The 24,562-nt window shown below is 55.2% G+C and overlaps 2 protein-coding genes across 4 annotated transcripts in view; one reads left to right on the top strand and one right to left on the bottom strand.

Annotated features, from left to right (window-relative positions):
- L3MBTL2 (L3MBTL histone methyl-lysine binding protein 2) overlaps positions 1-16,636 on the top strand; it is a 21,486-nt gene extending 4,850 nt beyond the window's left edge. Inside the window, exons 3-17 of one of the 3 annotated variants that reach the window (XM_019734521.3) lie at positions 1,834-1,967; positions 3,949-4,072; positions 4,875-4,954; positions 6,487-6,604; positions 7,059-7,193; positions 7,440-7,528; positions 10,211-10,442; positions 10,851-10,927; positions 11,070-11,174; positions 11,876-12,023; positions 12,135-12,217; positions 12,447-12,681; positions 13,166-13,231; positions 13,963-14,079; positions 14,507-16,636. In XM_019734521.3, the coding sequence (XP_019590080.2) occupies positions 1,834-1,967; positions 3,949-4,072; positions 4,875-4,954; positions 6,487-6,604; positions 7,059-7,193; positions 7,440-7,528; positions 10,211-10,442; positions 10,851-10,927; positions 11,070-11,174; positions 11,876-12,023; positions 12,135-12,217; positions 12,447-12,681; positions 13,166-13,231; positions 13,963-14,079; positions 14,507-14,619 (1,856 nt within the window). In that variant the 3' untranslated portion in view covers positions 14,620-16,636. The remainder of the gene's footprint in view (positions 1-1,833; positions 1,968-3,948; positions 4,073-4,874; positions 4,955-6,486; positions 6,605-7,058; positions 7,194-7,439; positions 7,529-10,210; positions 10,443-10,850; positions 10,928-11,069; positions 11,175-11,875; positions 12,024-12,134; positions 12,218-12,446; positions 12,682-13,165; positions 13,232-13,962; positions 14,080-14,506) is intronic. The other 2 variants (XM_088796308.1, XM_074326456.2) reach the window with 2 other exon arrangements.
- Positions 13,935-24,562, bottom strand: CHADL (chondroadherin like). Its single transcript, XM_019734520.3, has 6 exons — positions 24,424-24,562; positions 22,803-22,971; positions 20,589-22,286; positions 19,892-20,058; positions 19,008-19,194; positions 13,935-14,130 (listed from the first exon to the last, which is right to left on the bottom strand). The coding sequence occupies exons 1-6, from the start codon at positions 24,429-24,431 to the stop codon at positions 14,104-14,106; spliced, it is 2,256 nt and encodes a 751-aa protein (XP_019590079.3). The 5' UTR covers positions 24,432-24,562; the 3' UTR covers positions 13,935-14,103.

The following is a 24,562-nucleotide window of genomic DNA, read 5'->3' as shown; positions in this document are numbered from 1 at the left end:
AGTTTGCTATCAGGTAGCATGATACCTCCAGTTTTGTTCTTTCTCAAGATTGCTGTGGCTATTCTGGGTTTTTTATGTTTCCATATAAATTTTAGGATTATTTGGTCTAGTTCTCTGAAAAATGTCATTGGTATTTTGATAGGGATTGCATTGAATCTGTAGATTGCTTTGGATAGTATGATAGTTAATTTTTCATATCCATGAGCGTGGTATATGCTTCCATTTGTTTGTATCTTCAATTTCTTCCTTTAGTGTCTTACAGTTTTCCAAGTACAGATCTTTTTGGTTAAATTTAGTCCTAGGGTTGTGTTTGTTTTTTTTGTTGTTGTTATTGTTTTGGATGCAATTGTAAATGGGATTTTCTTTATTTCTCTTTCTGGTAGTTTGTTATTGGTATATAAAAATGCAGCTGATTTCTGAATATTAATTTTGTATCCTGCTACTTTACTGAATTCATTTATCAGTTCTAATAGTTTTTTCGTGGAATCTTTGGGGTTCTCTATCATGTCATTTACAAATAATGACAGTTTTATTCTTTTCCAGTTTGAATGTCTTTATTTATCTTTCTTGTTTGATTGCTCTGGCTAGGACTTCCACTATTATGTTGAATAAAAGTGGTGAAAGTGAACATTCTTATCTTGTTCCTGATCTTAAGGAGAATGCTTTTAGCTTTACCCTGTTGAGTATGTTAGCTGTGGATTTGTAACATATGACCTTTATTATGTTGAGATATGTTCCCTCTATTCCCACTTTGCTAAGAGTTTCTATTATAAATGGATGCTCGATTTTGTCAAATGCTTTCTCTGCATTTATTGATATGATCATATGATTTTCATCTTTCATTTTGTTTATGTGGTGTAGCACGTTAATTGATTTGCAGATATTGAACCAACCTTGCCTCCTAGGAATAAATCCCACTCAATGATGGTGTTTTATCGTAATGTATTGCTGAATTCACTTTGCTAATATTTTGAGGATCTTTGCATTTATGTTCATCAGGGATAGTGGCCTATAGTTTTATTTCTTTATAATGTCTTTGTCTGGTTTTGGAATCAGGGTAATGGTGGCCTCATAAAATGAGCTTGGGAGCCTTCCTTCCTCTTAAATTTTTTGGAATAGAAAAGAATAGGTGTTGATTCTTCTTTGACTATTTGGTAAAATTCACCTGTGAAGCCATCAGTCTGGTACCTAAACTCTTTAGAAGAATAATCTACTCTTTGCCAGTTGAGTATTATTTACTTTCTATTCATCCTGTCTTCTCTTTCTCTCTCCCCTTTTATCTTTCTCCCTTCTATCTTCTCCTAACCCTTGTCTTAGAATCTTAGAACTTTAGAACTAGAAAGAACCAGTAGAGACCATCTAGTCCGGGGTTCTCTATCCTGGCTGTATATTAGAATCTGCTGGGGAGCTTTTAACAAACTACCAGTGCCAGTGTCCCAACACAGAACAATTAATTAGCATCGCAGGCTTGGACATTTTTTAAAGTTCCCCCAAGTGATTCTAATGTGAAGTCAGGGTTGAAACACTGATCTAGTGCAAACTCTTTATAGATGAGAAGAAAATAGACCAATAGAAGTTAAGTGACTTGAGCACTTTTTTCCTTCTCGTTTTCCTCTTTGCAAACTTTCTATCATCCACTTGTTTCCCCAGTCCTCATGGATTTTCCTTAGCCCACTGTTGACACAGAGCCACGGGATGCCAAACGGCTCATCTTAGGCGAAATAATTCAGGACTTACCTGGTTAATGCAGTGTCCAGGTTTTGAAGGGCCCATCATTTTGTTTGATTTGGGGTGACCGCACCAGGTGAGTCACATGCTAAGTTCTCTTCCCAGCTGTCTGTGAGATGTGTGGTATCGTGGGTACAAGGGAAGCCTTCTTCTCCAAGACCAAGAGATTCTGCAGTGTCTCCTGTTCCAGGAGCTACTCCTCCAACTCCAAGAAAGCCAGTATCTTGGCTAGATTACAGGTGAGAGGAGGTCATTGGGAAGACCCTTCCCGGGGCCCTGGGTACTGAGATGGGAACAACCAACCTGGGAAGGACCTTGCTCGTGTCCATCAGAGGTTGTAAATTTCCTGGTATTTATTATGAGCTCAAACTTTAGAGGGCAGAGGGATCTATTTATGGAGCTCATTAAATTGCAGATTCCTGGAGCTTTGTTCCCTTCATTCCCCACCCTCACCCCTCAGAGTCTGATGTGTTCAAAAAGTTTTAAACAAGAAACTTGGGGGAGCCTGATGCCCTTGGTCTTTGCATCATACTTTTGTAAATGTTCTGAAAGGAAGCTGGGAACCAAGTACAAGCTTCATCAGCCCCGTGAGTTTAGAAGGTCGATGCCTCCTCTCTGATCTGACTCCCTGTCACAGGCAGCCACCCAGCAGGTCTTACCAATCTCTAGTTAATTATTGACATTCATAGAATTTTTAGAAATGGAGGGATTCTGATGTGTTGTCTAAGTCACAGGTTAATTGATAAAGTGGGCTTGAGTTCCAGAGAGGTTAATGTCTTCCCTGGGGTGGTTCTGTGGGATGAGAGCAGCAGAACGAGGCTGGAAGCTGAATCTCAGGTGCCTGGCCTTGTGTTGTTTCATGGTAGCTATGGCCACCAGCCACAACACTGGTTCTCAAACTGGATGGCAATGTTGCGATCACCTGGAAAGTTTTAAAAATATTGATGCTTGCGTCTTACTCCCAAAGATTCTGACTTAATTAGGACGGAGTGTGGCCTCCACATAGGGGCTGTAAAGAGCTCCCCAGGTGATCGTAATGTGCAGCAAAGCTTGAGACCCTCTGCTCTGATGTTTATTGAAAGTTGCCGTGTGCCAGGTCTTCTGCTTAGTGCTTCATACACTGTCTTACCTTTGCAAGGCAATTACTGATATTTCCCTCCTTTTGTGGATTTTAGTCAAGGCATATCAGTGAGCTGATAATATTGTTAATACCATGTTTCCCCGAAAATAAGACCAGGTCTTATACCGTATTCCCCCGAAAATAAGACGGGGTCTTATATTAATTTTTGCTCCAAAAGACACATTAGGGCGTATTTTCAGGGGATGTCTTTTTTTTTTATGTACAACAATGTACATTTATTCAAATAGTCATTTCATCTTCTGGAACATCGTCACAAGGTACTAAATGTGTCCATCTGGTGATCTTAACTGGGGCTTATTTTCGGGGAAACATGGTAGCTATAATTTAGGGGTATTTGCTAAGGGCTTGACACTGTCTAACCAGTGATCCCTAAAAAATGAATTTTTAAAAATTCCTATTTTAAAGGGTCAAAAATTTTTAGTCATTTGCTCAAAGGCACACAGATAAAATTGAAGAGACTGGATTCAACCCCAGGTCTGTGTGGGATTTAAACCCACACTTCTACTTTACTGATTGCTAATAAATTCTCTGGGCCTTTCTGACCAGTGCTTAAGTTACAAATTACAAGCCAGATCGGAGCCTTTTTTCTTTGCGGGGGGGGGGGGGGGGGGACCCTTTTGAGCACCTGATGGAAGCCATGGACCCTCTCCAGAACATTCATGTACTCGCAGCTACAGAATGTGGCCTTCTGGGCCAGTTCATGGACCCCACGAAGCCCATTCTCAAACCTGTAGGAGCACGGGTGGGAGGTGACAGCTGAGAGGTGAAGCCACTAGTTAGAGGTTCCTGGATGAGGCTTAAAAGCTAGAACATGTGTCTCTCCCTGCCCTGCAGCTCTGGCCTCCCTCCATTCCCTTCCCAGTGAACTACAGCTGAGTCCTTACAGAGTTGAGTGTAATCATCCTTGCTACCCCCTCCCAGCTAAGTATTGTTATTATTATCATCCTGATTTACAAATGAAGAAACAAGCCCTAAAGAGCTTAAGTCACTGGGCCTATGCCAGGATGAAAATGTAGGCAGTCCAAATCCTGAGGCTGATTCTTAGCCAATGGGCTTCACACGTCCTCTCCTTCCTTTAGGGAAAACCACCTACTAAGAAAGCCAAAGTCCTGCACAAAGCAGCCTGGTCTGCCAAAATTGGAGCCTTCCTCCACTCACAAGGGACGGGACAGCTAGCAGATGGGACACCTACGGGGCAAGACGGTAAGACAGCAGAGGACTTTGAAGGTCCTGGGGTGCCAGGGCTGGGGTGGCCTGCCCTAGGAGGGGGCAGTGGAAAAGGTGGCCCGCTAGAAAGGGCCCTGACCCAGGCTGACTGTGAATTGCATCTTCCTCACCTGGTGGGTAGGTATTATGGAAATTACCGCAGAAAATCCCTGAAATTGCCAGGACCCCTACTCCTGATCATTCAAAAGCTGAGAATTCACCTCTATTGTTTTGCATTGCTTTTAGCCCTTTAGTTTGTTTCCTGGGCAGTGAAAACCCGGATCTAGTTTGAAGAGGGTTATGGGATAAGAAAAGGAAACTTCCTGAGTGTGTGTAGCAATTTCTGAGCAAATTAAACGTAGGCAGGAAGCAACTCTGCTCTAGAGGGTCTGAGTTTCTGACTGAAATGGAGCTCCGCTGGCGGGAGTTGGAGGGGCCTAGGTGGTGCACCTCCCTCCCTTTTAGATCGGCTCTAGCCAATGAGAGGCTGGGGGAGGTCTGAGGCATTAAAGCTCCAGGGTCTTTGAATTTCCTTTTTTCTTTGGGGGAAGAAAGGTCAGGCATTTCCTTCTGAATGTTTCCTCTATTCCTGAGAGTCTAGCAGCCTGTGGATAAGGTCCTGATGGCCACTGATGGGGCAGGTATGGGGACAGGTGGCCTCCCATGCATGCACTTGGGATCCAGAAGCTGCTGGGGTGGGAAAGGGACCTGCTTCTGCAGGCTCCTCGGGCCAGGTCCCTGCAGGGGCACGTGCTTGAGCTCCAGCCTCCACTCCTCACTCTCCTTTTCTGCTCTGCAGCGCTAGTCTTGGGTTTCGACTGGGGGAAGTTCCTGAAGGACCACAGTTACAAGGCTGCTCCTGTCAGCTGCTTTAAACACGTGAGTGCCCTGGAGCTGAGGTGGGGGGAGCAGGGAGCCCGCGTGCTCAGCGCCCGACTCACCTACCTGCCTCACCAGTGTCATTCCAGACTGGACAGTGGCACCAGGGAGGGAACAGGGTGAGGTCTGGGTGGTCGAAGCCCAGCTTTGCCAGGCCCTCTACCTTTTTGTTGACTTTTCAGAAGTCCTCCGGCAAACCCTCATTGAGGGCTTCTCGCAAGTACTGTGCTTCCCCTCTGAGGTCCCCACTTTATTTACAGAATGGACTTTGTGCTAGTTGATGTCTAAGAGCCAACTCTGAAATCCTTTTCTCCTTTCGTCCCCATTTTTAGTGTTTTTTCCCTTGAAAGTTTGGTGCTTCTGAATTGCCCTGGGCCCCTTGGTCCCAGAGAGGCAGATGTGGCTGCATCCTGGAGCCCAGTTCTGCAAAAGGCTCCCTGACCCCCTGAGAAACACCAGAAGCGTGAGGCCCCTGGGGGGGGGGGGGGGCTGTGGCCTGGTAGGCTGCAGGCGGGGAGAGAAGCCGAGAGTGGCACCCTTGTTTCGTCTTCCAAGCAGTTTCCTAAACCCCAGGAAACTAGGAGGAGGCCTCTTACCTGAGTCAACCCACTTCCTAGCCTCTCCTTTCTGAACTGCTCCTGAACTCGGGGGAGTGCCCTCAACAAGGAAAGCTGGCCTCCAGGCAGCCTCCTGCTGCTCTCTGACCACTGAGCTGGCACGTCTCTCCTGGTCCGGGACCTCTCTGTGACCTGAATCCTCTAGCAGCCCCGGCAGTTTCACTGCAGGGGAGTTAACGTTACAGTTCCATTTGACGTGTCCCATGCATATGCTCTGAAAATCTACCCCTGTGCCTGCAGCATCACCATTTCTAGGTGCTGTGAGGAGCCCAGTCTAGGGCCAGGAGATGGAGTAGGATACCCCGAGTGGCTCAAGCCAGCGCTGAGCATGAAAAAGGGTGACTTTCCCCAAAGGAGAATCAAGGTGCCATTGGCAGCAAAGTGAGGTTTCGATGTTGGGAAGGCATTGTAACAGGAGGAGAGGGCCGGGGGGAGAGGGGGAGAGGGGGAGAGACAGGCCAGGAACCGTGTGCAGTAGACAGTTCTGTGCCAGCCGGCGTGGTGACAGCTGAGGGCCCGGGGCGTCACCCAGGTTTGAGTGACGGAGGAGGCGATGTCTGTGTCAGCAACAGTGCCTGGCATGTGGTGAGCACTATAGAAATGGTTAGGCGTCCTTACTGTCACACAGATTGGCACAGGTGTGACGTACCCAAGACGAGACAGCTAGGAGCTGGTCCTGTGAAGATTAGCACTCAGCCACGTGGCTCTGGGTCTCTGGCCCTCGCCCTGCCCACCCCTGCCCGTCTCCATCCCGACTCTACTCTTCCAGCACAGTCGCCACACCTGGCTCAAGTCCTCATCCCAAGTCCCGTGCCTGGCCCTCCGCGTGCAGAGTGACGAGGCGAAGCATGTGGTGACTCCACCCCTCCCTGCCAGTGCAGGCAGCTCATGTCCCCTGTGTTCTCCTCCCACCAGGTCCCACTCTACGACCAGTGGGAGGATGTGATGAAGGGGATGAAGGTGGAGGTGCTCAACAGTGACGCTGTGCTCCCCAGCCGGGTGTACTGGATCGCCTCTGTCATCCAGGCCGCAGGTGGGTGGGCGTCCTGGCCATGGCAGGGTCGGGGTCTGCAGAGTGGTGTCCCTAGGTGCGTAGGCCGTGCTGTAGGCAGAAACAAGCCCAACAAACGCACCACTGGACTTTCTCCCAAGTCCCGCAACTCGCTTAGCTCGCCTACCTTAGTGGGGACCACAGAGTTTGGTGCGTTTGGAAACTCCTATTTTTTGAATTTTATTCCAGGGATTATCAGGGGTTATAGAAAATGAATTCTCCCCGTGTGCCATACTGCTCTCCACGTAGGCGACGTGGGTTTGCTTTGGCCATGACTCTTGTGGACAGCAGCACCCCCACTGCCTGGAGGCGTTCATGGGATTGGCAGCGACAAGTCCGGTTTCGGCCGGAGAAGAGGGAAGGCCGCAGACCATGCCTTTCCCCACCCTTCCCGCCCTCTCTCCCTCACTGGGGCTGGCTCTTTTCCTCCTTCCAGGGTACCGAGTGCTGCTCCGGTATGAAGGCTTTGAAAACGACGCCAGCCATGACTTCTGGTGCAATCTGGGAACCGTGGATGTCCACCCCATTGGCTGGTGTGCCATCAACAGCAAGATCCTGGTGCCCCCACGGAGTGAGTAGGAGGGGGGCTGTGCCTCCGGGTAGGCCAGGACAGAACCCACCTGCCTCCTCGTCCCCGACGCCCCGCGGCAGGTCCAGGTTGTGGAGCTGGGTTTTATAGGATGAGGTGATTGCTGGCCGGGGTGGGCAGAAATAACTTGTCCCATCCCTTCTGCGGTCTCTGGGTGGCTCTGGCGCCCTCTGTTGGGGGTGGGGTGTTGTCAGTCTGTGTAAGCGGAATCTGCTCCTGTCCCTGCAGCCATCCACGCCAAGTTCACCGACTGGAAGGGCTACCTGATGAAACGGCTGGTGGGCTCCAGGACGCTTCCCGTGGATTTCCACATCAAGGTCCAGCAGTGAGCACTTTGGGCTCTTCCCTGATCTCCTTCCTGTCCCCCCTCCCACTTTGTGGCTTTGTGCTGGTCGTTGGAGTATTTGTTCTAAGACTTCCTTGCGGAACAGTCTGTAGTGGCTCCATGTTTCCCAAGGAAGGATGGCGGTTGCCACCTGCCTCCCAGCCTAAAATCAGCGCCCTCCCCACCCAGACTGACCAGTCACATGGACCAGTTGCTCTTCTAGGTCCTTACCTGTGCTTAAAGCATTTTTCAGGAGCATTCATTCAGTAGATTTTATTAAGTGCTTGTTGTATACAAGGCACTGTGGGAATACAGAGAATAGAGACCCTGCCATCTAGGACTCTTCAGTCTGGCAGAGGAAACAAAGTCGTGTGCATAAATAATTGTAAAACAGCCTCGGTTCTGAACCAGGGACGTGCTTCAGAACCACTTGTGTGGCATTTAATTGTAATTTTTAAAAATTATTTCGGGGCCGGTTGACTGCCTCAGCCTGGGGGAGGGGCAAGGCTCGTAACACCAGCATGGACCAGGCAGCTGTGTCCTACACAACTAGACTGAGAAACAACGGCTTGAACCGGAGTGGGGGGGGGGAGCGGAGGCGGAAGAAAGGGGGGGAGAAATTATTTTGTTATTTCGTTCTTTGACCTGAAAAGTCATACACATGGTAAAAATTCGAAGGTCTCGCAAGGGTCCACTGTGAAGACTCAGTGTCCCCCTCTGTATGCCAGCCCTCCTGCTGTGGGGCTCGCTCACACAGGTGCCTCACACAGGAGACCTGAAGTCTCCTGAGCTGGGTGCTCAGAGGTGGGTCCCGTGTAGCCCTGGGTGTCACAGCAGGGGGATGAGGGCAGGTGCTGCCATGACGTGAAACTGAACTGGCCTGTGGCCTCAGGAAGAACGGGCGTCAAGGAAGGCTTTGTGGAGAAAATGGCGTTTGGATTCTACCTTGATGGGTAGGGCGTGCATGGTATGGAAGTCAGTGGAAAATAAGGATGGAGTGGAAGTTGAGGCCCTCTCACCCACGGCAACGGTCACCAGGTGAAAGGTTGCCGCCGTGGGCCTGAGCTGGTGGAGAGCTGGCCTTCGGCCATCAAGGGATGGTTCAGGCACCTCACAGAAGCGTTCTCTGGCTTTTTTTCCCGAAGCAGAAGTGATTTTTTCCCTCATTTAAACTTACTGGGTACACCTTGTTTGCTGTTTATATGTTGTTAATTATCTTTTCATATTCTCTTTCCAACAAAACTGTAAGCTTTTGCTCCTACATTTCCCATGGTGCTTTGCATAGCTGACAGCTTTGCCTTTAAGGATGGTCATTTACTTTCTCAGCTGGCCCTTGTTTTAAGATGAGGCAGATGACTGTGGGTGGTGCCGGCCACTATGGGTATCAAGGTGGCCCATCTTCTGCTTAAATTAGAAGGGGTTTGCTCCTGGGTGGCAGAACAGGCTTCCATGCGAACCAGCCAGCAAGTACACGTTGACTACCTGTCATGTACCCGTCCTGTGTGCACACTGGAGGGGACACAAAAGCAGCTGCCTCTGAAGATTAGGGGGATGGTGAGAATAAAAGGGGGTGGGTTTGTGGAGGGAGTTTTAAATGCCCTTTGATGCCTGCAGTGTGGTAAGTGCTTGGGAATGTGTTTTGAATCAGTGACCTATCAGTCAAGGTCAGGGGTACGTGCATGTGTTTTGTTCGTTGTTGAGAAAAAACATTAACTGAGCACTAACTCTGCCTAGTTCTGTGCTAAGAGCTGAGAATGTAGAAATGAATCAAACCGAGCCTAGCTTCTGTCCTTAGAGCTCAAGTTCCAGTGGGTACAGAGGCAAGGAATGTGTCAGGAGAGGCTAGGTGAGGGCGGCGGCTCAGAGGGACCCCAACCCAGGCCTCATTGTGGGTCTCCCACTCTCCCAAATGGGCCAGTCAGGCAGTCAGTGTTGGGGTGGGTTCCGCCCTTGAGCAGAGGGTTGAGGGTCTGTCTGGTGGAGGGCTGTGTCCTCTTTCCTGGGGGCCGCTTGTGATCTCTGAGACGCTCCCCCTTCTGGTGGGCTGTGAAATTGCACAGCTGGGGCTGGTTCTCCCTCAGCCAGCAGAGCTCACTGAACCAGGTCCTCCACCGCAGGACAGCACCAATCACAGCACCAGCCTCCTGCCCTCACCCTTGCCCATCATCAGCACTCTCTAGAGCCGCTTGTGGGCCTCTTGGTCACCGTCCTGGCTGGATCCGAGGGGCAGGCATTGCTGCTGAGATGCTATGAAAGCTGTTCAGAGCAGCAGCCCAGTAAGGCCAGAGCGGGAATAGACATATGGACACAAAGGGGACTTCATTCTCTGTGCCCCCAGCAGGGGGCCGGGAGGGAGGGGAGTGTGGATCAGAGATCCCTGAAAGCACAGGCTGGACACCAGGCCAGGGTTCGAGGCTCAGCTCTGGCACTAATGGGCCACCTGACTGCAGAGGGCTTTGTAATTCCCATCAGGCTCTTATTGGGGTTTGAGTGCACACATGGTAAGCTGTGTGCCTTCCCTCAATATCATTCTAGGGACTTGGGGGCCAGGTTTGACTTGGTGTTTAGACCGGTTCCACCACCTTCCCTGTCTTCTGGTCACTTGTAAGAGAGAGCAGCAAGGGGGGGCATGAGGGCCCCGTGCTCACGGCAGGCCTGTGTTCTCACGTTGTAGATGGTGGAAAGCATGAAGTACCCCTTTCGGCAGGGCATGCGGCTGGAGGTGGTGGACAAGTCCCAGGTGTCACGGACCCGCATGGCCGTGGTAGACACGGTGATTGGGGGTCGTCTGCGGCTCCTCTACGAGGATGGCGACAGTGATGACGACTTCTGGTGCCACATGTGGAGCCCTCTGATCCACCCAGTGGGTTGGTCACGGCGTGTTGGCCATGGCATCAAGCTGTCAGGTTAGCAGAGCCCCAGGCCAGCGGGACCCCAGGCTCAGCTGCCCCAAGGCCTAAGTGGGAGCATCTCTGCACCCCACAACGCTGTGTGGTCAGGTGATCATCTCCACCCTGCAGGGGGCGGTGCTGGGGGGTCAGACAGGTTGACCAAAGTCGCTCAGCTTGTAAGAGGTAAAACTGATTTGAACCTTGTCACATGGGAAGAGTCTGGGTCTTAAGGGCTGAATAGTTCCTACCTACAGAGAGCTCCTGATGTTTCTGTCTTCTAGTCTAGGCAGGGGTGGGAGGCTGAGATACAGATTAGAGCATGTGCAGGGCAGCCTCCACTTACCTGGGAAAGGAGTGGAGCTGGCCCTATTAGCAGCTTTCGACGCCCTTCTTTCCCTTACTCCCTCTGCCACCTCCCCAAAGAGAGGCGCAGCGACATGGCCCACCATCCCACTTTCCGGAAAATCTACTGTGATGCTGTTCCTTACCTGTTCAAGAAGGTGAGGCACAGCCCTTGGCCACTTTTCCCCTTGGCCGTGGGTCCATTCCAGGCCTTAGCCTCCCTGGGTTGCCCCTTTCCCTCCCCATTTCCTTCCCAGGCCTGGGCCGGCCCATCTTCCCCAATTGCCCCGTTCCTTTAAGGTTCGAGCTGTCTACACCGAAGGCGGGTGGTTCGAGGAGGGGATGAAACTGGAGGCCATCGATCCCCTGAATCTGGGCAACATCTGCGTGGCGACCATCTGCAAGGTGAGCCAGGCTGCTTCCAGCCTCCAAGTGGCTTTCTCAGGGTGGAGACAGTGCAGAGCTGCACTCCACGTCCATCCCACCTTCCCAACACCCACCGGCTGCCCCTGGAGCACCTGATCTTTGCGAAGAGGGGTCTTACCTGCTCCCTGCTCAGAATCTGCTGTCGTGTTAGGGTCTGAGGTGCACTGGGCAGGTGTTTGTTGAACACCTGGCCTGAATGTGTCCCGTATCAGGTATTGGCCCCACCCCATCACCTCACTGGGGGCCTTCACACCACCACATGCCATCTCCTTTGAGTGCTGGCCTCACCGAAAGCCCCAGGCGGGCTGAATGCTGCAAACCGTCCCCATTATTGCTGCAGCCTGAGGAGCAAATGACTTTGGCCCTCCTGGGGGACGTGCTGATTTGTCCACCTGGCAAATCCCCAGGCTGGGCCCGTGTGCTCACCACTGAGAACACAGTGGCAAAAAGACAGACGTAGGACCTTCTATGTAGCACAGTGTTTACTGTCCAGTGGGCAAGGTCAGTTACCTCACAAGCAGGGGTTACAGAAGTGAAGAGCTCTGGAGCAGCTCGGGGAAGCTGAGATCTAGCTCCAGTTCAACACATGACCTTGTGTCCCCACCAGAGCCACCTTGCCCTGGGGTCGGGGTGCAGCTTGTGATACCATGCTCTCTGCCTGCCCCGCCCCCACCCTCTAGGTTCTCCTGGATGGCTACCTGATGATCTGTGTGGATGGGGGGCCCTCCACAGATGGCTCGGACTGGTTCTGTTACCACGCCTCCTCCCACGCCATCTTCCCAGCCACCTTCTGCCAAAAGAATGACATTGAGCTCACACCCCCAAAAGGTTAGGCTGCCCCGACCAGACTGCAGGTGCCCCTTGGCGGTGCGCTCCTTCCTGGACCCCCTCTCCCCTCCCCGCCTCTCCCTCCCGCATCTGTGCTTTCTGCTCCCCCAGGATACGACACACAGACTTTCAACTGGGACACCTACTTGGAGAAGACCAAGTCCAAAGCTGCTCCCTCGAGACTCTTTAACATGGTGAGGGGGCTGAGGGTGCACGGGGCCTGGGGCGGCCTCGGGACCCTGCCCACTGTCAGCGAGTCCCTGCTGCTGAGACCAGCCACTCCCGGGGAGAGGTCCCAACTCCAGCGTAGACACTGTGCCCCACAGTTTCACCTGTCCCTATGCCATGGGGGCTGGTGCTGGGAACAAAGAACCACTGTGGCTCGGAGCTGGCTGGCTCGCTCACTGCCTTCCCCCTCCCCAGGACTGCCCCAACCACGGCTTCAAGGTGGGCATGAAGCTGGAGGCCGTGGACCTGATGGAGCCCCGGCTCATCTGCGTGGCCACCGTACGGCGGGTGGTCCATCGGCTTCTCAGCATCCACTTCGATGGCTGGGACAGCGAGTACGACCAGTGGGTGGACTGTGAGTCACCGGACATCTACCCTGTCGGCTGGTGCGAGCTCACCGGCTACCAGCTCCAGCCGCCAGTGGCCACAGGTCTGGGCTCCTGCAGCCTTAAGGGGCTCTTGACTTTCCTTTGCTTTCTCCTTCCTGCCAACCACTTCCCCCGTCCCGTGCCCACCTCATTCTTTGGCATGAGATCGAGAAATCTCCTGGACCACCTCTAAGTAAAGAGTGGCCCTTGCTCCTGACCTGTCTGTCTCCCTCTCCCTCTGGCCTGCAGAGCTCCTTCCTTGATCTTGCCCACTCTGTCATATGCTCGTGTGCCCTTGTGCACCCAGGTAAACTACCCAGGTCCCTCTGAGCAGCCCTGGTGACGAGGGTGGGAAGAAGGGACAGCTGTTCTCCGGTCATTCCCCCAGCTCCCTCCCCCACTCTCATGGCCCAACTTGAGTTTTCCTTCTCGGGGTGTCCCGTGTATAAGGGAGGTTAGTGAGGGGCAGGCCAGGGTCTCGGCTGTGTCTGTACCCTGGGTCCTCTCAGAACTCTCTCCTCACCTCTTGTCCTCATTCAACCGCAGAGCCAACCACACCTCTGAAGGCCAAAGAGGCCACGAAGAAGAAAAAGAAACAGTTTGGGAAGAAAAGTAAGTGGTGCTGTAAAGCAGCCGTGGCTGGTGTGGGGCCTGTGATCAGCTGGGCCTGTGTCCCTGGAGCAGAGCGGGGACCTGTCACTTAGGTAGTGCCTTCCTGGTGTCTCTGTCTCCTCCCCTTGCCTTTGGCCCCCTGGGCCAGCAGCCTGTGTCTCCAGAGCATAACAGGGAGTCCCCCCGTCTCTGGCAGTGGTCAGGACGCTGAGGAAAAGACAAGAGGTTACATCTGACAGAGAGAAGTGGGGGGCCCCATCCCTGCTGCCCCGTGGGAGGAAGCCCTGCTGCTCCCCAGAGCCACCTCGTGACCCCGAGAGGGGGACGAGGGCAGTCACCAAGCTTCGGGGTCATTTCCCTGGGCAGGGCCCCATTCTTCTCAGGTCCTGAGCCCAGCGCGGGCTCAGCTCAGGGGGCAGCAGGTTGGAGAGCAGCGGGGAGTGGGGGAGGCAGAACATTCTCCGGAACTGCGGGCCGGTGACTGTGAGGTGGTCTCCATGACATGCACCACGCAGAGAAGAGTGTGTCCCTGAACAGGACAGAGGAAGCGGACACGCTCCCTGATCGTGTGAGCGTGTGGACAGCTCTGAGCCTCGGGGCGCACGGCCCTGAGGGGTAATGTCAGAAGTTTAGTCTAATTCCCCCAATTGGTATCGCTGGATGAGACCCAGCCTTTGAGCTTCACGTGGATACAACCCTAATGCTGGCTTTAATTCTGTTTTTATTCAAAGGGAAAAGAATACCACCGACCAAGACCCGGCCCCTGAAACAGGGGTCCAAGAAGGCACTGCTGGATGAGGAGCCGCCGGCTGCAGGCAGGACTGCATCGGAGCCCGTTCCTGATGAGAGTAAGAGGCCCCAGGCTCCAGGGCTCAGGGGCGGCCCCTCTGCTTCCCCACCTGGGCACAGAAGAGTCGAGTCAAGTTTGAAGGGAATTTCCTGGCACCAAGTAGTCCTTCTCAGACCACTAGGCCTGAAGAGCTTCCCAAACATCCACCCCAATTCCATATGGAGCCAAGCAGCTCCAGCCTGGCCCCTGTGTCTGCCCCCCACCCCCATGTGCTACGCAGGGCAGCAGGTGGGCAGGTGCCAGTGTCTCTGGCACAGTTTGCCTGGTGGCGTGTGATAGAACCCTGAGCCTTCTGCTGCCTGCCCCACGGAGGTACTCCCCCCACACCAGGGCCCCTCTGTAGGAAGCCAGATCCCGAGCCCCCACACCCTCCCCAGCTCTGTGCCCTCAGTCGCTCTTCTCCCGGCCCTCCCACCCCCCTTTAGTCATCGCCGTGCGCGTGAAGGAAGAGCATGTGGACGCGCCCACGCCTGACAAGGCACCCAGTCCAGAGCTGCCTGTTTCCATTGAGAACATCAAACAGGAGACAGACGACTGAGCCTGCCCTGCTGCCAGCCTGGCCACCTCGCGGGAAGCCAGCCCCACCCTGCCACCCAGCTGCAGTTTGGAGACAACCTTTTTGCATAAATTCTGCCTGGTGCTGGGAGGGCCTGGCATGGAAGGAAGGACCAGCCCCGGGCTCTCCTTTGACCTGCCCTGTGGCCTCAGCCCTCCTTTGGGACTGCCTGAGGCCCCCACACTGGTCTGAGCGACTCCCTCTCCAGCTAGAGTTCCGGAAGCTCTCCCTTCCAGTAGCCTCCCTCCACACCCCTCAGTTGCCAGGGGATGGGGGCTGCACCTCCCCCACCCCGTCACACTCGAGACAGTGGAGAGAGTGCACATGCGTGCACAGATGCCCAAGCAAGTCGTAAAGCCTGCAGCAGCTCCGGAGGGGCGACAGTAGTGACTGGTGTGATGTTTACAGCCTTTGCCGAAAGATTTAACCAAGTGGAGTGGCCTCTGTCTCCTGGGTTGGTACTCTGTTCCTCCTGGCACCCTAGGGAGGTTCGGGGACCCCATACAGGCACCCAGCTCTGAGAAGCAGTTACCAGGCTGTGGGGTTATTTCTCCATACCTGGTGAGGTGGCCTTGACCTGTTTTCTCTGTTGGCATGAGCACTGACCCCCATTTCTAAAAAGAACAGTGGAGCAGAGGTGGGGTCTGCTCCTTGGGTTGGGGGGCTTGCAGGGGCCTAGGGAGGGAAAGATCATCCCAGCCCCTGTGCCACTTGGTGAGGCCTGTGGGGCGGGCAGGAGTGGAAGGTGAGTGCGGCCCCAGCATGGAGGCCCCAGCTGAGGGAGCCTGTCGCCAGCATTGAGCTTAACCTGCTGCAGAGGCCAGCTCAGCTGGGACCTGCCCTTCTCGCTCCCCTCCTGTTAGTCAGCATCAGGTATAGCCCTGCCTGAGCCTGGGGCTGTGACAGGGGAGCCGTCAGCCCTGCTGGCTGAAGTGGCCCTCCCTGCAGGAGCTAGAGGAAGGAAGAAGGGGCAGTGGGACACACTTCCCGGCTCCTTGACTCTTCAAACCACTAAATCCTTAACAGATTTCCTCTCTCCTCTCCGAAATCACATTCTAGAAGTTCACCTAGTACTGGCCCAAATTGCAGCTTTACTTTTCCTCAGTCTCCTTTGAAACTCGTCTCTGATCAAGCTTCTCTTCACTAATCCTTCTTTCTGGAACCTAAGGTGGAGGCAGCCTGCAGTCCTCGGCCCTTTTCTTTCCTCCCATATTTTTGGGTGGAGAACAGAACTGCTGGGTGGGTCCCCGTGTTGACCTTTAAGGGCTGCAGCTGTGCTGGTGTGGGTGTCCAGGTGCCTTCTCTGTGAGCCGGGCTGTGGATTTGCTCAGGACATGGGCTGTTTGGTGTCGTCCCAGAAGTGGGGTGACCAGCCCTAGGGGAGCCAGTTTGCCGTCCAGAGAGAACTTGATCCGCTCTCCTTTGCTGAAGGCACTAGGCAGCCCCACATGGTGCTGAACCCAGAAAGCTGCCTTTGCTGCAGCCTGAATTCTCCAGGAAGTGACCAGGTTAGGGCCACCGTGAAGAGCAAGGGCATGTCTCACGCTGCAGACGGGCGGTGGCAGGGCTGTGGCCTCAGCCCCCGAGGAGGAAGGTGGCCTGGGTATGCTCTCAGGTCCTGGGTCCTGGGCCTGCTTCAGGAGCCCGGCTTCTGTTGAGGGTTCTGTGCCCAGATGACTCGTCATCCCCATTCCTTCGCAGTTAAGGGGTCCAGTTCCGACTAAACCTTCTAGGAAAACAGCTTGTATGGCATTTGGCCGTTAGTCCCTTCTTCCTGAATGAAAAAGTGCCCACAGGCACCATGGGCACAAAGCCCGAGCTGGAGTGACCTCCCCAAGACAATGAGAATTAAATCGCTTACTTAAGTTCAATCGTCAGGTTTCTGTTTCCTGCAGTGGACTATTCTGATATGCTGCCTCATAGGAGCAATTATGAAGTGAGCTCACACATGGAGAGAATAAAGAATCGCCTGTCATCTTGTGAGCGCGTCTCCATAACATCCTCATGTCTTGTCCTTATTTCCTCCAGTCGCTTCCCCCGAGCCCCTGAGCCCCCCAAAGGGCCAGCATAAGGTCGGCGCCAGGCGTGTGTATGACATGAAAGTGTACATAACTTGTATTGCTGGGATCTAAAGGTCATTTTGATTTGTCACAGACGGAAGTACTTGGGGACATTATCACTCGAGACAGAATGAGCCTTGTGCGTAACTGCCCTCAGATGGCACTAACGGCCTACTCACAAGGAGGGGCGCTGCTGGCTGGGAGCCAGCACCCTAAAGAACCCTTGGGCTCCCTGCTGCTGCTGTTTGACCTGCAGGGGTGGGGTGGGGTAGCTCAGACCAAATCCAAACACTTGAGGGAGGCTTTCCTGTCACCAGTCTACACCCGCAGCTCTAGACCCAAGGACCTGGAAGCTGGGGAACTGCCGTTTATGACAGCCTCATGCTGGGCACTGGTTTACACACATTCCCATAGCTTATTTCATCACAGTAGGTCTGCACGGTACCTGTTGACTTCATTTTTACCGATGAGAAGGAAGACTCGTTAAGGTCTAGTAATTTGGTTGCTTAAATTCACAGGCGGGATTAACCCCCGGTTGCTCGACCATATTAATCACCCCTACTTTTCATTCACTCAGCATTCAACATTTTACACATGCCAGACATCATGAGGTTGGGGCCTCAAAAGAAGAGAGCCGTGCATGGTCCAGCACCCCCACCCAGTCCAGAAATCCCTGCCAGCACTCAGGGCGCTTACCCTCCAATTCTGTTCCTGGGAGGAAACTGCCACGTTGACCAAAAAAAACGAAAAACCTAGAACTCCAGGGCTGCCATTCGGTGTAATACCTCCATGTCCAAAAAGGTGGCTGAATGCAATGTCTGGGTCTGGGATGTTGCACTTCCTGCCACAGCCACCAAACTGTGGTGGGGGTAGGGGACTTCCCTTTGAACTAAACTCTGACCTGGAGGTGGACCCATTGGAGCTGCTCCTGAGCCAAGCTCACGGTGCACGTGAGCCCCCCACCAAGGTTGACACAGGAAGAAAATACTGGTGCTGTGAGCACAATGCCCGCCTGGCAGGAAGTGCCACCCAAGTGTTAGCTGATGGGAATATTGCTGTTGCTAACACTAGTTCCGGGTCTTGCTTCTGAAGCAGAATTCACCTTCAGCTTGGGGACTTCTTAGGGGTTCCTTCCTCACTCCCACAAGGAACACAGTTACGGGTTGAATTATGTCCCTCCAAAGAAGATACACCTCAGAATGAGACCTTATTTACACAGGATCTTCACACAGGTAATCAAGTTAAAATGAGGTCATTGGGGTGGGCCCTCATCCAGTATGACTTGTGTCCTCATGGGAAGGGGAATTGGGGCACACACATCACTGGAAGATGATGTGAAAAGACATGGAGATGCCATATGAAGACAGGCAGAGATTGGAGTTGTGCTGTCACAAGTCAAGGAACAGCTGGGGCCACCAGAACCTGGACGGGGCAGGAAAGGCCTCCCCTAGAGCCATCAGGGAGCATGGTCCTACCTTGATTTTAGACTTCTAACCTTCAGAACAGTGAGACAATAAATCTCTGTTGTTCGAAGACACCCAGTTTGTGCTACTTCCTTCCGGCAGCCCTAGGGAACTGCTATGCTATCGAATGGTCCTCATGTACCCCACATCTTCAAACTGGGTCCAGAGGCAGGCAGAGCACTCTCTCCACCCAGTGTTCACTTGTTCTGTTCTCATGTTCCCTCTAAGGACTGGCCTCTCCCTCATGGAACCCCCATGTGCCCTCACCACACAGCACGTGCTCCCACCAAGGGGGGCTCCCAGGTCCTACCATTCTCTAATATGCTGTGAGATTTTGCTACAGCTGAGCTTCCAAGTGTGAATGGATTTGTCAGGATGGTTGACATAACGTCAAGGGGGTGGTGAAATGACACAGAGTGGAGTCCAACCTGTGGCTGACAAGTAGTGGGAGGCGTCACCAACACGCGCAAACTACTCTTCCCGTCCCACAGATGAGTGAGGCCCATGAGGTCACGGTAGGAAATGGCTGAGTCAACAGTGATCCAGCAAATATGGTAGCAGAGGGATTGATTTCATGGACACAGCGGGTCCAGTATGCTGTGGCTTATCAGAAAGGCCACTGTGCCACAGGATGAAATAGCGTGAAAGATGGAGGCCCTACAGACCCACAGGGCCCAGCCCAGGAGGTGAGGAGAGGGGATGGACAGGGCTGAACAGAGAAGCACCAGCGTTACTGCCCAGATCTAGAACCACCTGAAACTTGGACCAGAGGAGTCGGCCCTGCTACCCTAGGGCTTTGGACTCTGACCACCCACTGAGGCCTCCCGGCACCTGCCCCATGACCAACCTTGTCTGTTCCCCGGCGTCTTCCCTTCATACGGGCTCTCCTGGCACCGGGTGTCCGCTTGGCCTTCCTGGCAGCCCAGCCCGGGCAGGCCTCAAAGACAGCAGTTGCAGCCTTCACCCTCTGGCCAAGGGCACTGGGAGGGGCAGCACAGGTGGCCCCCACGTGCAGGTTCAGCCCAGTGAGCCACCTGAGATGAGAGTTTGGGGAACACACTGAGCTGAGCTTTCCTGAGGAGCACGCGGGTGTCCTCGCCAGTTTGAGCCAATGGAGTCTAGTGTGTGAGAGCGGACTCTGCAGTGAGCCCGGGCTTGGCTGCTCCCCGGTTACGTGACCCTGAGCAAGTCCCTTCCAACCTCAAATCCCTTCTCTGTAACAATGGGTAGTAATAATGACAAAGTTACAGAGGGCTGATGATTCAGACACTGTTCAAACCAATCTGTACATGTAACTGATTCAATGTAATTCTTCAAGCCACTGCCCTGAGGTGGACACAATCATCCCCTTCACAGATGAGGGACCTGCACAGACAGGTCACGTGGCCAAGTCAGAGCCAGACAGAGCTGGGTTTCAGCTGGGGCTGTGGGACTCCAGCTCTGGGATCCTTGTTGCTTTCTCATGTAACTGTGTAAAGTGCCCATGCATGCTGATGAGATCTCACCCCACTGGCTGGGCGGGTCTCATCCCTGCTCTATGGAAGAGGGACTCTTGAGAATTCCATCGCAAGCCCAAGCATGCTGACTCCCCCCAGGAAGGGTAGTCCCTGGCGGGACTCTGCCCCCCAAAGCTGCTTAGCTGGGCAGACATGGTGAACTGGAGAGATGGTGGGGATTGACTGAGAGCAGCTGTGGGTCCCCAGCTAGGGGACCAGGGTGGGGAGTGCTCACCTGTGAAGTGGGAGCAGCTGGCAGTCACAGAGGAAGGGATTGCCGCTGAGGTCAACCAGCTCCAGCTGGCTGAGACCAGACAGGGAGGGCAGGGCCTGCAGCTGGTTCTTCTGCAGGTGTAGGCTCCGGAGCCGGGGCCCCAGGCCTGAGAAGGCCCCTGGAGCAACCTGCAAGGAGTTGCCAGGTCCTGATGTGAGCTCCTGTCAGGCCAGGAAGGAAGGCCCATGCTCCCAGAGCAGAAGGGGAGTGGGGCACCCAAAATGGCCCAGGCAGGCAGGGCAGTGCTGGGGTGTGAACAGATTGATCTCATGCCAAAGCACTTGCTATTTGCAAGTCACCTGGATCCCCAGTTCACGGTTCTTTCTGTTTTGCCTGAAACACCTCCCCGCCAACAAAGGCAAAGCCTCTGGGGGCTCCAGCCCTGCCCTCAAAGTAGGTGACCCTTGGATCCAAGTTTGTCCCTCCCCCATGCTCCTGCAGTAGCCTCCCTGGCAGGCCTCTGTGTGTGGCACTGGATTTCGCCTGCTCTGTCGCCCACACCTGAGCTCCCTGAGGGCAGGTGTACCCTGCTTCTCTCCCGGTCCCCATGCCCAGCCTCAGCCTGGCACTGTGGGTGCAGCACTGGTTGTTGAATGAACCTTGCTGCATAGGGCAGGGCCTCGCTGCCACCCCCAACCCTCCACCCCTCTGTACCTACCTGCTCCAGACCGCTGCTGTTCAGGAAGAGGTGCTGCAGCGACTGGCCCACGGGCTGGAAGGCCCCATCCTGCAGGGCCCTGAGCGGGTTCCCCGAGAGCTGCAGCTCCAGGAGGGCAGGCAGCCCCTCCAAGGCCGCAGTGGGCACCTCTCGCAGCTGGTTCCTGTCAAGGTGCAGCTTCTCCAGCTCCCGAACAGAGCCCAGTGCCCCGGGGGACACTTGGGTGATACGGTTCCCACTCAGGTAGAGCCAGCGCAAGGCCTGCACGCCTGCCAGGTCCCCAGGTGCCAGGCGGCCCAGAGCGTTGTCCTGCAGGTGCAAGGAGAAGAGGCCGGGCAGGGCCCGCAGGGCGGCCCCTGGCACCTGCAGGAAGTGGTTGCGCTCCAGGTATAGGTAGCCAAGGCTGGGGGCCCCTCCGAGGGCGGCAGCGCTGAGGCCCGAGAGCTGGTTGTCGGAGAGGTAGAGGTAGAGCAGGCTGCCCAGCCCCGCCAGAGCGCCTGCCTCCAGCCCCGAGATTCCGCAGTGCTGCAGGTGCAGTGACACCAGGTGGCTCAGGCCCGGGAAGGCCTCTCGAGGCACCACTGGGAAGTGGTTGTGCCTCAGGTCCAGGAGCTGAGTGTCGTTGGGGAAGCCGCGGGGCACAGTCTGCAGGCCTCGGCCCTCGCAGCCGCTGTGGCGAGACTCAGAGACGCATACGCAGGGCCGCGGGCAGGGCTGAGCCCCATCCTCTCCGTCAGGGGCTCCGGGCGGGGAGCGAGGCCTTCCGGGGGCCGCGAGCTCCTCCCCCTCGTCCTCCTCCGCTGTGTCTCCCGGGCAGCGCAGGTCTGAGGGCCGCAGGGCGTCCAGGGCCTCGCCTCGCAGGCGCAGGGGTCCCCTGCACGCAGCGTCGGAGCGCACACGCGCCCGTGCCAGCCACTCGAGCAGTGGCCGGGCCTGGCACCCACACCACAGTGGGTTCCCCTGCAGCCACAGCCGGCGTAGCTGCCCCGGGCCCTGCAGCGGCGGCAGAGTGTCCAGCTGGTTCCCGCGGAGGTCCAGGGTGTGCAGGCGTGGGCAGTGGGCAAAAGCCCTGGGGTCCAGGGCCTGCAGGGCCCCGTGGTCCAGCATCAGCTCGCGCAGGCCCGGCAGCGCCAGCCCGTCCTCCTCACCCGCGTAGGTGAATGGGTTGTGGCCCAGCTCAAGGCGGGCCAGGCTGCCAGCCTGGGACAAGGCCGGCCCCGGCAGGGCCTGCAGCTCGTTGTGGTGCAGGCTGAGCCGGCGCAGGGCGGGCAGGCCAGCCAGGGCCTCCGGGGCCAGCACGCTGAGCGCGTTGTGGGCCAGCTGCAGCCAGCGGGCGCGCATCAGCCCCTGGAAGGCCATGGCGGGCAGGTAGACGAGGGCGTTGTGGGCCAAGTTCAGCGTGGACAGCGCGCCCAGGGCCCCAAACGTCCCCGGCCGCAGCTCCTCCAGCATGTTTTTCTCCAACTCCAGCCGCCGCAGCGAGCCCAGCCCATCCAGTGCCTCCTGTGGCAGCACGCTCAGGCGGTTGGAGGCCAGGTTGAGGAAAAGCAGGCGGCCCAGGCCACGGAAGGCACCCTCAGCTACCAGCTCCACCTGGCAGTGCTGCAGGTCCAGGTGGGTCAGATAAGGCAGGTCCTGGAAGGCAGCTGGAGGGATCACCTTCAGCATATTGCCCTGGAGGTCCAGCCGCTGGGTCATCTGAGTGAGGAGGGCGGAGCAGGGCTGAGCCACAGGACTATGACCTGTGCCCCTTGCTAAGTTTCCTCCCCTAGAACACGCTTCATCCCCTCCTTCTCTCTACCCTGCTCCCTGACATCTCCTCCAGGAAGCCTTCCACCCCAGCTACTTGGGCATCCCCTCCTCTGGCACTTTTCACACTGAATTATCACTGTCCATTTACTTTCTTCCCCACTAGTTCTTGACTCCATAGGGCAGAGACCATCGCTTACTCCAGTATGTCCCCAGTTTTCTGCCAAAGGATCTGTAATTAACTCAATATGTAGCTGTAGGTCACCTACGTGTTTCAGCCACATGGGATTTTAAATAGATCGTCTCCCTGCTGTTGGTTAGCATTCCCATTTTATAGATGTGAAGACTGAGGCTTAGAGAGGAAAGGTGACTTTCCAAGGTCTCCCACCTAGGCAGTGGCAGATCTTCTGTGCCAGCTCAGGCTCCTCCTGCTGTCCCCACTCCCCACCCCCTCGCCCTGCTGACCTCAGGGATGGCATGGGGCACCTCAGTGAGGTTCTGGTGCCGGCAGGCCACATGCCGCCTGGAATTGTCGCAGACACAGATCTGTGGGCATCGTTGGGCGGCTGTGTGCCAAGGTGGGCCCAGTGGCAGCAGTAGAGAAAGCAGTAGGACCAAGGAGACACTCTGGGGCCTGGGAGAGAGAGGGAGGGCCTGTTCACAGGAGCAAGTGTTGCACAGGGTCCACTCGCTGAGCCCCTTTGCCCCAGGGAAGATGTCATTGCCCTGAGCCTCACACCTGTGCCCCCATGCAGCAAAGGATCTATTGTTAGCCCTGTTGGACACTGGAAGAAACTGAGGCTCAGAAGGACAACCTGTCGCATCCCTTTGGCCGTCTGCCCAGTGGCTCAGTGAGGCCTTGGGGCTCAGTCTGTGCCCGGGCTGTGGTGAGGCTCTGGGTCTAGGGGGAGGCCTGGACCTCCCAGTGTGAGGTTGGTGGTGGAGACAGAAGCAGCCAGTCCTGACAGATGCAGCACTAACCCTATAGTGGCAGGAAGCAGAATGGCACCCACCTCGAGAAGACAGCCTGGCAGTCAGAGGGGAAGACTTTGGCCCAGACAAAACTTGGGGGACCAGGTAGTGTGGGCTCCTAGAACCTTAAAGAGCCTTAATGGCAGTCAAAGCCACACTGACAGGTGAGCCAGCAGCTCAGGTCTCCTCTCCTGTTTATTCCCATTGTCCTCCTTTCCTCTTAGTGCCACCTAGCTGGCCTGGACCGAGATGGGAGAGCTGAGGGTATGGGTTTGGGGCTGCGCTCTGAATAAGGTCTATCCACTTACCTGCCTGTCCACCCACCTGTACAGCCAGCCCCACCCACTCATCCATCCATCCATCCATCCATCACCCAGTTGGACCTCTTCACGTCACAATTACAGCCACTGCCTGTGGCTGGCTCGGCGGACCGCTGCCACAGTGGGTCTCAGCCTCCCTGATGTTCTGCACACCACCAACCACCAAAGGGAACTTTCCAAAATGCAATGGGCCCTGACAGCCCTGCTGCCACCCCTCCAACATCTCCTCACTGCCTGTGGCAGGAGATCCCAGCCCCCGATTCCTCAACAGGAATCTGCTCAGATTCTTTGGTATCAGCCCTTGTTGGCTCCCCCACAAGCACAGAGCTCCCTCCTGCCACCAGCGACACCCAGCTCTTCCTTGTTTTCAGCTTGGTCAGGGTCCTTGAGCAGCCTTTCCTGATGCCTGGGCCGGTTCCCCACTGTGAACCTCCTCCATTTCCGCTCACTGCTTTGTCACCATCTGTTTTTCAGTCTCCTTGGGGTCCCAGGGTCCAGCCCTAGCTTTGGGACTGGTGGCATTCTGCATTCTGTGGTGACGCTGAGGCTAAAGGTGGGCCAAGTAGACAGATGGGGGGACAGATCTCTGAGAGACAAGTGTCCAGGGCTCAGAGGGCTGTGAACTCCCATACACTACCTTCCTCAGAACCCACTTTGGGGAGACCCTTGGAGAATCTCTGCCCAGGCAGATCCCAGAGCCCCCATCCTCCAGCCCTTCATAGGCCCTGAGAGGGGTAGGGGCTTGCCTGCTGCCACACAGCCGCCCCCCCTCAACCCGGTGCCTGAAGACTCACCCCTCCATGCCGCCTCTCACTGCCAGTCCAGCCTGGAGGTGCCGCACAGGGAAAGGCCCGCGGTGGTCCCTGTCTGGATGCTGGTGGGAGCCCCCCTCCCTGCTGCAGGCCTAGCAGCCGGGACCAGGCTGAATGGGAG

This window comes from Rhinolophus sinicus, chromosome 1 (assembly GCF_057876585.1).
Source record: "Rhinolophus sinicus isolate RSI-liver-muscle chromosome 1, RSI-T2T, whole genome shotgun sequence".
Classification (NCBI taxonomy): Eukaryota; Metazoa; Chordata; class Mammalia; order Chiroptera; family Rhinolophidae; genus Rhinolophus; species Rhinolophus sinicus.
This window is presented reverse-complemented; position numbering and strand designations above follow the sequence as displayed.